Source organism: Propithecus coquereli, unplaced genomic scaffold, assembly GCF_000956105.1.
Source record: "Propithecus coquereli isolate 6110/MARCELLA unplaced genomic scaffold, Pcoq_1.0 Scaffold111, whole genome shotgun sequence".
In the NCBI taxonomy this organism is placed as follows: Eukaryota; Metazoa; Chordata; class Mammalia; order Primates; family Indriidae; genus Propithecus; species Propithecus coquereli.
The window spans coordinates 8,301,387-8,318,679 of NW_012135081.1; the positions used below are offsets into that span (position 1 = coordinate 8,301,387).

Sequence of the window (17,293 nt, forward strand, 5' to 3'; positions counted from 1 at the left end):
AAAAAAAAAAAAAAAAAAATAGTGGGAAAAGAGAAACACAAATTACATAAAGCCTGGCAGGCTGTGATGAAAGTGATAACAGGTACAAAGTACTTTGTACATTGGGAGATCAGGAGACATTAATTTTGATTAAGGTATCTGGGAATACTCTGTGGAGTAGGTAGATTTGACATGGGTCCCAATCATAGGGACTGAGGAAAGGGGGTTAAAGATGGAAGTAACAGTATGAATTAGGGCTTGGAGGTAGAAGTAAACAAGGTGCGTGTTGCTATCAGAGAGTTATTTGGGGTGGCAAGAGAGTAGGGTGGCGAACGGGCCCAGATGAGGCAGAAAAAAGGTAGTTAGGTCCTATATTTTAAGGATTTTGATGTGACAGTCATTCTTTATAATTAGTTTTCAAAGGTTTCTGAAAAACACTGCTTTCAATATGGCCTGGGGCATCCTTGGGTAGAGTGGATCAGAGGGACAGAAGGGGTCAGGAAAGTGGTGGGCCAGTGGGAAAGGCAGGGAGTGGGAGGGTGGTAGAGACCTTCAGTGTCAGGAGCGTACTTAGTGGCTAGTATTGGCCAGGAGGTGAGGGAGTGTCCACAAGAAGGCGGGACACCGTTAGCAGCTAAGCAGGCAGCAGGAGGCTGCGGGAACGACGCTTATGGGGCCCGGCCACTCACGCCGAGGGGCAGCAGAGACGTTCACAGCAGCACAGGTGTCGCCTGCGACGTAATAGCCAGGTCCAGCTCCACCAGCCGGCACGCCGACCAGCATCCCCACAAAACCGCGCTTCTCTCACCCCGCCCCTCTCTTTTCTCCCCGCCCTCGCCCCGCCCCTCGACCATCGCCCCGCCCCTCACCCCTCACCCCTCGCTTCGCCCCTCGCTCCGCCCCGCGTCTCTGGCCACGGTGCCTCTCCCTCACCTCGCCCCGCCCGGCCTACCTCGCCAGGCTCAGAGCCCCTTCTGGCCCAACGTCTCTGTGCAGCCCTTCTGCCTGTCAGCTCGGCGGAGGGAGGGCCTGGGCAGTCGGGTTGGCCCGAGGGAGGTTACCCTTCCCAGCCTCACCCCGGCCACCCGAGCCGGGAGGAAACGGCGGCGAGGTCTGCGGGCGGCATGGCGGGAGTTCCGGACGAGCCCAGGCCGGGCCCCGCGGCGGGGGAGCAGCTGCCGCAGCAACACGTCCCTTGTCAGGTCTTCCCCGAGCGGCTGGCCCAGGCGAAGCCCCAGCAGGGGTTCCTCTTCAGCTTCCTCACCCACAACCAGAAGTGCCAGCTCATGCTGCTAAAGACGCTGGAGACAAGTAGGAGCCGTGACCTGGAGACTGGGGGTCGTCAGCTGGGTGGTGTCTGAGACCGGGTGGGCGGGGAAGGGCCTGGGCACCACTCAGCTGGGGGGCTGCAGGTTCATCCCCAGGGCTGCACGGGTCTCGTTCCGGCGCTTCCGTGCAGACTCTAGGCATCATGGGGGCGGGATTGGGGGCTTGGGCCTCAGTTTCCCCATTAGAGGAGGCGTTGAGGCCCCTTTCAGCACTCTCTTGCTTGAGGACTGAAAGAGGAGTCAGGCTAGGAGTTTGCCCTTTTTGGTCACACTCACTGCTCTGGCAGATCCTCTGATTTCTTATGTAAGTTTTGCAGTAACGCTGTGACTTTAGGATAAGGGTGAGGTAGAGTTTTAAAGAGCCACGTGAATTAAGGCGGTATATTCTGCCAGTGCAAAAGCAATAGTTTTGCAGACCTTACCCTTCATTGAAAGTGGGTATTAACCTTCATGCATAAATGGGCTTCAGAGTGTAAAAATCCCAGAAAAGGTCTGTGAAATTGTATGTGTGTTTGTGTCTAAGTGCATTTTTCTGGGGAGAGAGTGTGCATAGCTTCATCATATTCTCAAAGAGACCAATGACATCAAAAAGGTTAAGAACCACTGCTGTGGGTTAAATAGGGACACAAATACCCAATTCTCTCCAGTCCCAGGGACATTGCACTAGAAAAGATTTCTTAACTCCTTTACGTTTACATAGACTTCCTAAGTTTATTTCATATGCATTTAGAAAATCAAAGACTTAAATGAACTTGTCCCAAAGCAAGTTTTCTATTTCATGGCTGGCCAGTCACAGTCCAAAAGTCAACCACCCAAGATTTTCCAACCTTTTTGGGATTACCTGCATGTTGAGACTCATGGGGGTTGGGAGGAGGAAGAGGAATAGAGGGTAAAGGGCAGGAGAATGATGACATTGTATTGACTGTATAAATATGTATTGAATGCCTCCTAGATTCTGGTGGGGGGAAATACAAAGATGAGTTAGGACTCTGCTTTAAGATGTTTCAAAGTGGAATATGGCAGAAGGAACGTGGGTTGCAGAGTTAGATGTGAGTTCAGATGCTGGTTCCCTTTCTTTATTAGGTGTGGAAGAGTGATTTAATCTTCCTGATCTCCTCTATCCTTATCTATAAAAAAGGGGAGAAAGGGATAAAGATACCTCTCTTAGGGATGTTGTGAGGAATAGCTTTTATGACTGTAAAGTGCCGGCGTATCAGGAGCTGAATAAAGGGTAGCTGTTTTTACCGTGGAGCCACACAGTGGAGGACAGTTGAATAGGTGGGATGTGAGGACGATAGGGTGCTGAATATTAGCCCCTGTAGGAGTCAGCCGGCCTCAGCCTTCCAAGGGGAGGGCCTGTTGGTGGTATTAAAGCATCAACTTGAAACTTTAAAATCCTATCCCTGGGCGGGGGGTGATGGAAGAAATCTGGCCTCATGAGAGACCTTTTATTTTTCTTAAAAGCAAATTTATTCTAAATACTGCTGCAGGTCCTTTTTGAAGACAAACCACTGTGCTACTTGCATTTTTTGTTTTTTTAAGTAAGGAGACTATGGACTTTTGAAGCTATATCAACTTTGTAAAATTCTCTTAATTGTGTGAACCATGATGCACTGAATATGGTGCCTGACACCTGGTTACACTCAATTAATAATGCTTATTTTTAATAATAATTATTCTACTGTTTACACTCTTAAGAGAGTGTGGGTCAGTAAAGCAGTAACCTATATCTAACTTTCTCATATCACACTACTTTTGTTTTACTCACCTGTTTTTGCTTTTAATGTTTTTTTTTAAACTTTGGTTTCTTTTCTTTTTCTGTTTTTTGGGTTATGTCATATAATCTCTGTCCATTTATATTCTCAGACAAGATGCCTTTGTGAAAAGTTGGTATGAGAGGCAATTGGGTTCATTGTGCTTTCCTGGAATAGTCAGAGGCTCATAGAGTCTTAGAAGTGCAAAGGCTATCAGAAATCATCCAGGCGTCCCTGTCCCCATACAGGAAAACCTCAGTGCCATCAATGACCAGATAGTCCATAGACTGCTCCTGGAACAGGTTACCTGTCCTTTGAGACTACTCTATTGTTTCAACAATTTTAATTGCTGGAAAAATCCTTTCTCATACTATGTTGAAATCTGCCACATGGAATTTCCACTCTTTTGGTCCTTGTTCTGCCCTTTGAAGAAATACTGACTGAATCTATTCCCACATGGCACCCCTTCAATACTCGAAAGTACTGTGGTCCTGGTTAAGTCTTCCTTCTCCTTTCCAGGTCCCCAAGTCCTTTCTTGCTTTTTACTGAACATAGTCCTGCACTATTCTAGTCACCATCCCCTGTGGAAGGGCTTTCAGTGGCAGGTCCCATTTCGAGTGAGGTAGGTACTCAGCACGGGACATGGTGATTTCAGTGTGGTCTGACCAGGACAGAGAACAGTGTGGCCACTGCCTTCCTCAAATCTGGATACTGTGCTGTTGTTCATTTGTAGGAATGTGGCCCAAAATTCCCTCAGTCTTTTGATATCCACTGTAATACAATGTATTTGATCATTTAACTAAAAATGACCTTTAAAAGCATATTTGATATTGTTGCAGGTGCTTGGGTGGTACCATCCTGGTATTTGTATTTGTGTTTTGTTTCAGTTAAGACTTACTTGAATATTAATTTAAGCTTTTCTTTTCATGTCTGTTTTTACCAATTTTAAGGTAGTATTACTTCATTCTGATTTATTTTTTGATAATTTGCTGCTATTTGGGTAATTTAATTGCTGCTGCCTTTTCCTTTAATTGAATCAATATCTTTCTAGATCCATATGTCAAACTTCTACTTGATGCTATGAAACACTCGGGTTGGTAAGTAAATCTTTCTGAAATGCTGCTTTATATTCTGGATGCTAAAAACAAAAACCCCCAAACTGGACCTGCTTAAGATTTCTCACTTCCGGTCACAAAGCCTTTTCTGTAGGCTACATGGTGGGGATTGGCTGCATTCTTTCCAGGCAGGCCTTGTTCTCTTTGGACATCTTTTAACCCTAACTCAATTTCTGGCTGTACCATTCACCTTGGGACTTTAGTAAAGACAATACTCAAAATCTTTCTTGTAAGTAATTCAAACCTGGCCTTTCTTCTACACCAGCCTGGGCATTGTTTTTAATGGAGAAAAAATCTCAGCTTGTTATGTAGGAGCCTTCCAGATGTTATATAACTTTGAGGGGATTAAGGGAAGTGAGGTCTGATGTCCACTTCTTGACCTGGCCCAAGGGCAGGAACTCCAACATATTTCTAATAGGGTATTAATCAGTTGACCAAATGCTTTATGGAAGCATATCATAGGATTTGAATTAGGATTCAATTTTGTAGAGATAATCCCCTTATTTTATAGATGAGAGAACTGAGTCCTGAAGGTATTAAGTTGCTTTCCCAGGGTTCATATATGTTAGCGGTGGAGGGGATTTACTATATATATGGTAGAGGATCTCCTGACTCCTGGCCCAGGGCTGTTTCCCACATACACACTGCTTCTGGACATTGTCTCTTCTTTAATCTACTCTTCTTCTTCTTCTTTTTTTAATACTCATCTATGTATGCTGATTTTTATTCTTGCCTTTTAGTGCTGTTAACAAAGACAGACACTTTTCGTGTGAAGATTGTAATGGAAATGTCAGTGGAGGTTTTGATGCTTCAACATCTCAGGTAGGCATTTTTGCCAAATTGTTACTTTTCCTTTAATCTTCTCTCGTGATATTTGCTGAGCACCTTCCATATACTGGACATTCTATTTGGTAGACTTTATGTAGAACTTTAAAAAACAAATTAGGTCCTTACTCTTAAGGAGTTTGCATTCTCACAGGGGAGATGAGACATTAACACAAATAATAAAATTTGAGGCAGGCTAAACTTTTTTAGGAGGGCTTGGTTACCACAATGAGACAGTGTTGTGATTGATTAAAAGATGCCAACAGATTCAGCTAGAGGATATAAAGCCTCCTCAGGGTCAGAGCAGGGATACTATGAGCAAAAGTGGCAGCTGGGAAACCAGGGCATGTCTGGGAATGGCATGTTGTCCAGTTTAGCTGGAGGGCATGAGCACCTGGGGATTTAAGGGAAATAGAATTGGAAAGAAAGGAAGCCATATGGCGGGAGGCTTTGAATGCTAAATAAAGGTTTCCACTTTTACATGGTGAGAAGTGATATAACCTGTGAAAATTTTAGATTAGGGGAGTGAGTAAAATCTGTGAAATTTGGGTAATGATTATATCTATCTTATAGAGTGATGATGAGAATTAAATGAGATGTCTCTTCTAAAGTTGCTTATCTTAGTGCCTGGCTCATAGTAAGCATTTAATAAATTTTATTATTAGTTTTAAGTCATTGGGGGTTTTGACAGAGTCTTGGAGATGGTAGATGGATTAGGTCATGTGATGAGGGTAGATGAAGGTGTTGTAAGTATTAGTAATTATTTCCAATTTGAATATATAACCCATATTTACACTTAACTGTTTCCTGCTGGAGAATTTTATATGTATTTTGGTTATTCATAAGTTTTTCATAATATTCATGGGAAATGGCAGTATAGTATAGGGATGAGAGGTCTGGGTTTTAGAGTCAGAGAGATTATAATTCAAATCCTAGTTCCCCTGCTTATTAGCTATGGGACTTGGGCAAGTTATTTTTTTTATTCTCAGTTTCCTCATTTGTAAGTTGTTAATCACAATACTAACACTGTGAGCTCTCAAAGTGGCTCTTGGTAAATTTACCCCCTTCCCCAACCCCTGGTGTTAAATAGAGTGGACATCTTAAACTTTGATTTTAGTTCTCAGTAGTGTTGAACATAGTTGGGTACTCTCTCCTTTTATTTTTTTAAATTAAAATTTTTATTGTGAAGTATCTCATTCATACAGAGGAGTAAAAAACATATAGGTACACCTTCAGTAATAATGCTGAAGTGAATACCTGTGTAACTGCCATTTGAATTTTTTAAATAGAATATTACCAGGACTTCAGAAACCTGTGTGCCCCTCTCGAGTCACTTCCTCTCTCTTCTTTATCCTGACTTTTGTAGTGATTATTCCCTGCTTCTCTGAATAGTCTCACTATCTACATATACAGTCCAACAATGTGTTATTTAGTTGCCTGCTTTTGAGCTTTATACATGGACTACTGAGTTACATGCAATACTTTGTAGTATTATGAAACTGTATAGTAGGTAGTCTTCTGTAACTTAATTCTTCTGTTCAACATTATTTGTGAGATTCTTTTATGTTGTTGTATGTACCTCTCCGGTTTATTTAGTTTCACTGTTGTGCAGTATTCCATTGTTTGTTTATAGTACCCTAACTAATATTGATTGTTTCTAACTTTGTTATTATGAACAATGCTGCTACGAATATTCTTGACCTTCTCTACTGGTGCACATTTGTAATAGTTTCTCCAAGATATAAGCCTAGGAGCAGAATTTCTGGGTCATATAGTATGCATACACTTTTTTTTTTCCTTCAGCAAACATGGAATTGAGACCAGCATACACTTAACTTTAGCTGGTAATGCTAAACACTTTCTTTCCCTGGTTTCTAGTACACAACACACTTCTGGTTGCTCTTTTGCTAGCTTAGCTTCCTCTACCAGTCCTTAAATGTTAAAGTCCCTCAATCCTTGGTGTTAGATCCCCTTCTTTTTTTACCCTGTACTCTGCCAAGAGGATCTCATTACCTTTCCAAGGTTCGAACTCTCTTTGGAACTCCACGTTCCATATATCCAAGTGCCCACTTAATACTTCTACTTAAAATGTCTTAAAAGCACTTTAGACCTCACACGTCCAAGACCAAATTCATGATTTTTACCATGCCCCATATCCACCCAACTTGGTCTTTAGTTTTGTATATCTCAGTGGATGGTACTACCATCTATCCTATTACCCAAGCCAGAAATATATGGATCATCCTTGATACCTCTGATTCCTTCCCCATATTCTATCTACTACCAAATTTTGCCCAATTTACCTCTTGAATCCCTCTTTCAGCTCCCACCATTCTAGCCTGTGTACCATTGTCTTCTGCCTAGAATACTTCATTAGTTTGCATCTAGTTTCCTTGCATCTGGTTTTGGTCAATGGCCCTGCCGACCTCACTGGCTATATCTGTTGCCTACCACCCCCAAGTCTGTGCTTCAGCTCTGTGGCTCTGCTTTCAGCTTCTCAGACATTCTATTCCTTCAACCCTCCCCCTACTCTTTGTGCATGTTGTTCTCTGTGCCTAGAATATTCCCTTCTCCTCACTGCAAATTTAACTCCTGTTCATCTATTAGATCCCAGTTTAAATGTTCCTTCCACAGAGAAGCCTTTCCCCACCATCCAGACCAGGTCAGGCATTCTCATTGTATATGCTCATGACAACCTGGGTTTTTCTTCATGACAACTGTCATTTCCTGTATTTAATATTTTGATAAATATTTGATAATTTCTATCTCCATTAGTAGATTATAAATCTTCTATTAGGTCTCCATAGATATTAGTTGAGTAAATGAATGCGGAATGAATGTATATAAAATGTCTGGCATGTATCCCAGTGTCTGGCACGTAGTAAGTACACAATAAATGGCAGCTGTTACTATTAGGATCCCTCATGTCTTTCTTATTCTTATAGGGTCCTGCTCAGTGTGCCGTTGGCTTTTTGCACTTCTTTCTGAAGGTCTTTCTGAGGATTTTTCTTGGCATTTTCCCTCATTGTAGTAGAATGAGGACAGTGGTGGTCATTCATTGTTCATTCATTGCTCATTCAGAAACTTGATAAGAAGTATTTTACGTATATTCTCGTTTAATTCTCACAGTTCTATGAGGTAGGTACTCTAATTATCTCCTTTTTATAGTTGAGGAAACTGAGGAACAGAGAGGTTAAGAAACTTGCCCAAGGTCACCAAGTTAGTAAGGGCTGGAGCTGGAATTTGAATCTGTCCTCTTCATTCCAAAGCCCATGCTCTTAACCATACATAATGCAGTGGAGTCTGAGACAGATGGGTGTGGTCAGCCCAATGAGGATGATGCATGAATAAATGTCCTTAATCTAAGTGCTGTTGTAGTCCAGAGAGAGAAGAGAGAAGTTAGTCACTGGGGAAGGCTACGGAGCATGGGCAGTTAGGAGTGGGACTTGGCTGATGGGTGAGGTGGGGTTGATGGAGAAGAGTGGGTGGAGGCATTCCAGGCAGGTAAGCTTGTGGGAGAAAGATGGGATCTACGAAATGAAAGTAGATTTTAGAAATCACTGAACTTCTCTTATTTTGGTGCCTCCTAGATAGTTTTGTGCCAGAATAATATCCGTAATCAGGCCCATATGAACAGAGTGGTCACCCATGAGCTCATTCATGCATTTGACCATTGTCGTGCTCACGTCGACTGGTTCACTAACGTCAGACATTTGGCCTGTTCAGAGGTGAGTTTTACTGTAGAAGACAATAAATTTTTCCCTAAAACACTCTGTGTTTGAACATTTTATTCAAGTGTAATTTATTTAAACTTACTCCTTTTCTTACTATCATAGTTCTACCTTAATCTTGAATTTCTGTTTTTAACTAATATTGAATATAACTTTTTGAGATGTAACTAGAGAAATTTTAAGTATCTATTTAGAATTGTCTTAAATATCACCTTTAAGTCCTAATAATAGTGATGACTGAGTTTAGTAATGATAAACTATTAATTTTTCCTATGGAATAAATTATATAAAATAAAAAAATAATAATTAACATTTACTAAAGGCTATGTGTCAAACACTGTTCTGTTTGTATGGATTCTTATGTAATCTTCACAACAACCTACTGAGGTAGATACTATTATTGTCTCCATTTTATATATATCTAAAGTGAGGCAGTTGTTTAGTTTCTGAAGTTAGTAAGTGGCAGAGGCAGAATTACTACCAGAGTTTGTGACTTGTTTGCTGTGCTGCCTTCCATTGGTGAAGTTCCTTGCTTGCCCTAGAGTAAAACATCTAGTCTCAAAAATATGACACAAAAAGATAGTTACTACTAAATCCTCTGGATTGCTCTCAGAAGTATACGTATATATGCTCCTAGAGAGTCATATGTATTTCATACTTGTATTTCATTAATTGAAGAGTGCAATGTAATGAGAAATTAAAAAATGACTATAAATCTCAAGCTTATACTTTATAACTTAGATTGTTTTCTCTTTCCCTTGAAATTAATAAGTGGCCCCATGGCATCTAATTATAATTCATATTATTTGGAGAGTAGACTGAAACCTGAGTTTTTAAATAGGTTTCTCTCTTGGGTGCTATGACAATGAATGCCTGTTAGCTAGTTAAAGTGTGTTAAGTACCTTGAACTCCTCAGAGGAATGAGGTCATGTTATTGCAGAAGTAACAAGAAGTAGTCCATTCTGTTTGCAGTGAATTAGCGAAAATGTGGCCTGGTTGGCCATAGGGTCTATGTGGGTAGTTCTAAGACTTTCTCATCTATTAAAATATAGCAAATTAGAAAATTTTTACTTTGAAAGTATAGTAAATTATAGAAAATATGTCCTAACTTCAGGCTGTCATGCTCATAGCATGATCAGTTTGGAATGTTCTTGATTCTTTGTGCTTTGTGCCACTTAATTTTTTATAGGACAATCAAGGCCCTGGAAGAAGGTCATGAACTTCCATAGTTTTGAGGGAAGTTCCAAGAGATATTTGGGCTTGGACTGGGAGAGTCATATGCTCAAACTGTCTTAGATATTGATGCATTCAGTTTTAAGCTCACACTGAAACTCAGTTTGTTTCAAAAATGCTTTCTTGAAATCTTTTTGGTAATTTCTAGAAGTGTTTGTATCTTGTAGAGAGTGTGGACTTTAACCCTGAGGTCCAACTCTTTGACTTTTGGTTCTATAGAAATCAGTTCTGTCAGTAAAGCTATAGTGTAAAGTTTAGAAAATTCTCTTTTGGTAGGTGACTGAACTTTTCCGCATCCCTCCAGTGTATTTGACATCGTCTAGTATGGCTTAGGGATATCTGCTCTGTTGTCAATAAAGTTTAAAAAATTCTTTAAGAAGTCTTACAAATACTCTGTTCTCAGAAAAACATGCTAATTTTATATTCTTTTCCAATTTTAAAAAAAATGGTTTATATTGTAGAGATACATAGAGCATGAGCATTTCTTTACCTTTCATTTGCCTTCTGTCTTTGTGGTAGGTTCGAGCCGCCAACCTTAGTGGAGACTGCTCACTTGTAAATGAAATATTCAGGTTACGTTTTGGATTAAAACAACACCATCAGGTAAAAACTAACATGAGATCACGTACCCTCAAGAGTGTTATGAGTAGAAATAATGAATAAAGAAATGAGAAGTACATTTAGTGTTTGAAATGTGAAAGAATTACCTATATTAAAAGAATACAAAATGAGTACCATTTAAACAAAGTAGGTGGAATTTAGTTCTACTTTATAATTATGGGCAAGCTATGTGACTGAGTGAGTGGGAGATTTTAACAATGAAGAGAGCTATGATCTTGCCCCTGGAGTACTTTTGGATGGGGGTGGATAAGGAATGGAAGTGAAGTTACAGTCTGTCTTAGTTTTATCCTAACAGTCCTGGACTTATATTTTGAATCTATTATAGTATGCTGGAGACAAAAAATGTGATCCCTTTCAGAATAGAGACTGCGTTTTAGCACAAGTTTATGGCTGTGTGTCAGCGCACCTGTAAAGGCTGGGTGATGTGCTAGAAAAGCTTCGCATTGGCACATTCAATCCATTGATTAAGGGGAGCTTAGCTGAGAGGGAGGTTGTGAACAAAACAAAACAAAACAAAACCAACAACAAAAAACTCTATAAGGCAAGACTATCCTGTCAGAAAGCCTTTGAGATCCATGATAGATGGATGTGGGGAGAAGTATAAAACTCATGGATTGATAATGAATGTGAGATAGGAGAAATGTCAGAGATTTTTTTTTTTTTTTTAGATGAGATTTGTATTTATTGACCAGGGAATACTTCATTTTTTTTTTTTGAGACAGAGTCTTGCTCTGTCGCCTGGGTTAAGAGTGCCATGGTGTCAGCTTAGCTCACAGCAACTTCAAACTCCTGGGCTCAAGCAGTCCCCCTGCCTCAGCCTCCCGAGTAGCTGGGACTATAGGTGTGTGCCACGACACCTGGCTAATTTTTCTATTTTTAGTAGAGATGGGGACTCACTCTTGCTCAGGCTGGTCTCAAACTCCTGACCTTAAGGGATCCTCCCACGTTGGCCTCCCACAGTGCTAGGATTACAGGTGTGAGCCAAGAGATTTTCCACTGCAAGAGCTTGCTAGGCCAATTTGTGAATTATGTGAGCATCAAGATATCAGTTTCAACTAGATGAAAAAGCATGGGCTTGGAGAACAGCAGGAAGGCCCTTAGTTCTCTAGAGAAGAGAGTAACTCAATTCTGGGTTGGAGGCTGGAAAGTCAAAGTGAGCTACTAAGAGAAGTCATCAACTTAGTCACTGAGAGCTAGCAGATAAGCCTGGTGCCTGGAAGGGGTGATTACTGCGACTGGACTGTTAGGCTTTCAGCCTGTGCCAAGACAACTTAGTGATATGGCACTGACTTGTCTTGTGCTGCATGTTTTCTGTGCTCTCAAATCCCTGCTTCTCTGGTAAATTCTGTGTGTTCTGGTTCAGTGAAGAGGGTAGAAGTAGAGTACACATCAGCCTTCCCCTAGAAAAGAGGATAATGTGGTTCAAGCATGTGATAGCATGGCTTATAGATGTCTGTTCTTGTTGTCAATAGAATTTAAAAAGTTCTTTAAAAGAAAGTCTTACATATACTTTGTTCTCAGAAAAACATGCTAATTTTATATTCTTTAACAATTTAAAAAAATCAGTTGATAACATAAAGAAACAGAGCATGAACATTTATTTTCATCTGCCTTCTGTCTTTGTGATAGGTTCGAGCTACTCACAGTCTTTGAAAGAGAAGTCTCTCCTCTTTTTGCCATTGGGTAGCAGAAGTAGAAAATGAATAGAACTAGCAGTAGGGTAGAAAATAGTGTGTGGAGGAAGTAGGAGTGTGGTAAGAAGAGTCTTAGAATGGAGTCCCTGCTTTTGTAGAGCATGTACCCAAGAAATATAAACAGCAAGTACAGTAACTGTAAAATTGCACAGTAACTCTTTTATTTTAACAGAAATTTATTATATCTGGAAAGAAGTAAATCTGAATTGTGGTCTACACTTGTGTCTCCCAACCCTTTGGCTCCAGGAGACAAATTTTTGGCACCTTTTTTTCTCTTCCAGGGGGAGAAATTTCCTCTCTCTCTCTCTCTCTCTTTCTCTCTCTCTCTCTTTTTAAGACTAGTCAAGTGCAGTAGTGAGAAGGGGGAACTGTGAACAATCAAGGGCAATAACTCACTGCCTTCAGACCAGCCTCTTTTTGTTGTCAATTGCTGTGGCTCCACAACAGGACAGGTTCTTCCTGTCCTTGTTATTGTTTGCCTGAGGTTTATTTTTAAAATCAGTATTTGGTATCATTTAGGTTGAGAAGCTCTAGTTATATTCCAGTATTAGTGAGTATCTCCAGCTATAGCATGCTGACCGGGCCGAAGCAAAACTGGCAACATGCAGAGAAAATTGATGATTGTCAGGATGTACAGCCATCAAAACCAGTGTTTGATTATTTTTTAGGAAAAGGTCAAATACCATTCTTTTGAGTCTTAGTTTGGGCCTGGGAGGAAATAAATGGATTAAAAGCTCTCTGAGAATTGCAATGGCAGGGCCTTATGTTTCTTAAAATATTTAAATTAGAGTATTGAGAAATTCTAGTCTATTACTATGTAACATTAGGTAAATTGTTTTCTTAGAATAGAACTTTAATATCCATGCAAAGAATACTCAGGAAAAAAAAGTTGTTTAACCTTTTTTCTCCCCTAAAAAATTAAGGCACTGGCCGGGCGTGGTGGCTCACGCCTGTAATCCTAGAACTCTGGGAGGCCGAGGCGGGAGGATCACTTGAGGTCAGGAGTTTGAGACCAGCTCTGAACAAGAGCGAGACCCCGTCTCTACTAAAAATAGAAAGAAATTATCTGGACAACTAAAAATACATGTAGACAAAATTAGCCAGGCATGGTGGCGCATGCCTGTAGTCCCAGCTACTTGGGAGGCTTAGGCAGAAGGATCGCTTAAGCCCAGGAGTTTGAGGTTGCTGTGAGCTAGGCTGACGCCACGGCACTCACTCTAGCCCGGGCAACAGAGCGAGACTCTGTCCCAAAAAGAAAAAAAAAAAAATTAAGGCACTTTCCAAGTTTCCAATGGTTTCTTATTGCCTCCAGGGAAGAGAGTTTGAGATAACTCTCAAAGGAAGAGTTATCTAGCTTTGGTCAGCTGAAAAGTTAAGGAAGAGAGGTGCAGAAGTGAAGTATGTTTTAAAGTTAATTAAATTTTATGAAAAAGTCAATCAGGACCTTACTTACAGACTTGGGTGATTTTGCAAATTGAGAGATATTATTTGACAGACACTGCCTAGAACTTCAGATAATGACATCTGCTTATATTACTGGAAAAGATGAGAAAATGCAGGGTTATGCCTAAATAATTTTAGATTGAGCTAAACATGCTCCATAAATTTTTTTTCTTTTATTTCAGCATATTATGGGGGTACAGATGTTTAGGTTACGTATGTTGCCCTTGGTCCCCCCCCCAAGTCCGAGTTTCAAATATGCCATGCTCCATAATTTAAGAGTTATATTTCTTTGTTAATTTTGTTTTCTTCTTTGGAATGACAGAAATTAACAAAATAATATGAGAGGAAGTTAATTTTAATTGTGGTTCAGACATATAAAATGTATTATTTTGGCTCATACCTGTAATTCCAGCACTTTGGGAGGCCAAAGTGGGAGGATGGCTTGAGGCCAGGAGTTCCAGACCAACCTGGATAACATAGCAGGGCCTTGTATCTACACAAAACAAAAATAAAAAAATTAGCCTGGTGTGATGCACACCTGTAGTCCTGGCTACTCGGAGACTGAGTTGGAAGGATTGCTGTCCGAGTTGGAAGGATTGCTAGAGCCCAGAAGCGAAAGGTTACGGTAAGCTTTGATTGTGTTACTGGACTCCAGCCTGGGTGACAGAGCAAGACCTTGTCTTTAACAGCAAAAAAGCATTATTTCATGATTAAATTTTCATATAAATTAAAGCCATATACTTTTCCTTCTTTTTAGACTTGTGTGCGAGACAGAGCTATTCTTTCTATCTTGGCTGTTAGGAATATCAGCAAAGAAGTAGCTCAGAAGGCTGTTGATGAAGTTTTTGAATCTTGTTTCAATGACCATGAACCTTTTGGAAGGATCCCACATAATAAGACTTATGCAAAATATGCTCATAGAGACTTTCAAAACCGTGATCGGTATTATTCAAATATATGAAGACAATGACATTTTATATTACAGAGCTTCAATGATCATGAAGAAAAAAATATGGTTCTCAAGTGAACAAACATAAACCATAAATGATCAATTACAGATAAAACACAGAAGTTTGTGATTCTAGCATATGACCAGAAAAAGTAACTGTGGCAAAAAGTGAAACTGCCTTAAACTCCAAGGCAAAAATTGTATCTTTATAGCTAACCATTTGGTAAATAAGATAAATAAATTACATTTTTATATTTTTTAGAGTGTACTTATATTTTTTTGTGTTTTATTTTTATTACTGTGATTTGTTTTTTTATTATATGTGATTGTTTTAAAATTTGATTATGAAACCTGTGAAGTGTGCCCTTATATGATGTTGATGGGTGACCATTGTTGGTATTTACATTAAATGTAAAGAAAAATGTACTGATCTCATTATAGCACATTTATCGAGATGCTGTCGTGATGAAAGGTGGGCATAATTCATTCAGTGGTCAGTGCCATCCTCTTCCCTGTTCTTTGTTCAACATATATGTGGGAACCATATGGCCCAATTTTCTGGAGACAGTCCTGATTAGATTTTAAAATAAAAAGCAGCACATTAGATTCAAAGTACAATCTAATTTAATTTTTATATATTTAGAAGATTTTTCATATAATCATTCTCAAATTTTTTGTCATGCCCTGTGCCTGAATTTTGGATTCAGGAAACATGGTCATGTTATCTATACCCCTTAACAGGCATCACCTGCATCTTCCTCATGCCTCTAGTGGCTGCATCTTTGACCTGCTCCTGGCAAATGTCACTTGGCCTGTGTCTATACTGGGAGATGGTGATGCCTATGTGTACATGTAGCTGATTAGAGGTTTAAAGACAATGAAATTAGCAGGATTCTTTCTTTTGAGTAAAAATTTGATTAAATATAAATTATAAAGTAACACTTCAAGCCTAATAACTTATTATATATTAAAACAAGGTCTGAGGATTCTGGGAAGATGGTGGAGAAGGAAGCACCAGAAATCTGTCTCCCCTCTTAGGCAACAATTACACACTAGCAGAATCTGCCTGATGTAACTGTTTTGGAACTATGGGTTTGTTGAAGGCTTGTAGATAGACAAGACAGACAAAAATGACTGGCATAAAACGAAAAGGAAAAAAACAAAAGAGAAAGAAAGGAACCAAGAGGTTATATTTGTAGCCAGGGTGTCATAACTTTTTGCCAGATTATAAACATTTTCGATTGTTTTTACTAAATAACTGAATAATGAATATTTAAAACATGTTCCAGTTCAAGAATGAGTCTCAAGAACATAATGATTAAGTGAAAAAAACCGTGAAGAAACAACATACTGTTTTGGAATACAAAGGTATGTAGTAACTATAAAGAAAAATAATGGAATTATAAACACAAAATTTAGATACTGTTTACCTCTGAGGGGTTCCCGAAGGTTACGGGGTCAAAGAGAACACAGAGGCTTTCAAAGGCTATGTTTGATTTCTCAAACTACATAATGGGTAAAGGACAGTTCCTTATACTGCCTATCTTTAGACTTAAATATGTTTTATAAATACTTTTGTAACTACTCAATTTTTAATAAAAACAACAAAACAGCTTCAGTGCCCTGGCGGGAATGGGGATGGGGGGACGCAGAGGCAGGATTTGGCGCAGGAAGGGGTTACTGATCGGCGATGAACGGACGCTGAGGAAGAAGTGACTGAGCCCATTCAGAGGCCACACAGGCCAGAGGTGACACAGGTGTGTGGGGACAGCGCTCTCAAAGGTTTTGCCGAACTCCCAGATGCGGGGTGCCCACCCCCACCTCTACCCCTAAGGAGAAGTCAGGCACGAGGCAAAGAGTGGCAGGGCGGCAAGTGAGCACTACCGCGCTCAGACACAACTCTAAGGGTCTAAGACGCCGGGCCTGGGACGCGTCTCTCGGCTTCGCCCCGCATCCCCACCCCAGCTCCACCCCGCAACATATTCACTTTGCATCCTCCCCTCGCCCGGGTTCCAGAGACCGCTCCCTCCCTGCCTGCCTGCTGGACTGGAGCCTTCCAAGGCACCAACTGAGCGGGTTCAGGGGGGTAGCGGGGGCCCACCGTGGGGACGCCCTCGCGGCCACGGAAGACCTGCGCACTCTAGACGCGGCAGTCTTCTCCATCGCAGCGGCACCCCGCGCGAGTCCCCAGCCCAAACCCACGTGGGGCGAGAGAAGCCGGTGCAGGCTCTTAAGATAGTACATTTTATGTTATCTGCATGGTGCCACAATAAAAACCAACCAACCAAACAAACAAACAAGGTTTGCACTCATTACTTTTAAGACTGTGGTGAAATAAGCATGCACCGTAACTTTGGATATTGGTATTTGGGAGCCCTCCTAATCACAGAACTAGGGTTAATAGAAAGGCCACGGAAAAAGAATTCATTTAAAATGGGAACCACGGCTTTGTAGTAGGATGAGAGGCAGTAAAAAAAAAAAAAAAAAGGCATGGTTGGGGCTAGAGCTTGAAAAATGAAACTGAAATGATGAAAATAAATTTATTATATATTCAACCAAACCTAGGTTAACATTGCACTATGTGCTAATACTTAGAACAAAGATTCATTGATTATATTGAC

At 40.5% G+C, this 17,293-nt stretch overlaps 1 protein-coding gene across 1 annotated transcript; it reads left to right on the forward strand.

Annotated features, from left to right (window-relative positions):
- The first annotated feature begins 918 nt into the window (after positions 1-918).
- XRCC6BP1 (XRCC6 binding protein 1) lies at positions 919-14,931 on the forward strand. The gene is made up of 6 exons (XM_012651297.1): positions 919-1,290; positions 4,113-4,158; positions 4,917-4,998; positions 8,592-8,729; positions 10,485-10,568; positions 14,481-14,931. Exons 1-6 carry the CDS (start codon positions 1,104-1,106, stop codon positions 14,682-14,684), a joined length of 741 nt encoding a protein of 246 aa, XP_012506751.1. The 5' UTR covers positions 919-1,103; the 3' UTR covers positions 14,685-14,931.
- Positions 14,932-17,293: the final 2,362 nt, after the last annotated feature.

Excerpts from the sequence above, each read along its gene's own strand:
- XRCC6BP1 (XM_012651297.1), top strand. The coding sequence starts at position 1,104 with ATGGCGGGAGTTCCGGACGAGCCCAGGCCGGGCCCCGCGGCGGGGGAG. Across the intron at positions 4,999-8,591 it reads TTGATGCTTCAACATCTCAG|ATAGTTTTGTGCCAGAATAA; the intron begins GTAGGCATTTTT and ends GGTGCCTCCTAG. Across the intron at positions 8,730-10,484 it reads GACATTTGGCCTGTTCAGAG|GTTCGAGCCGCCAACCTTAG; the intron begins GTGAGTTTTACT and ends TCTTTGTGGTAG.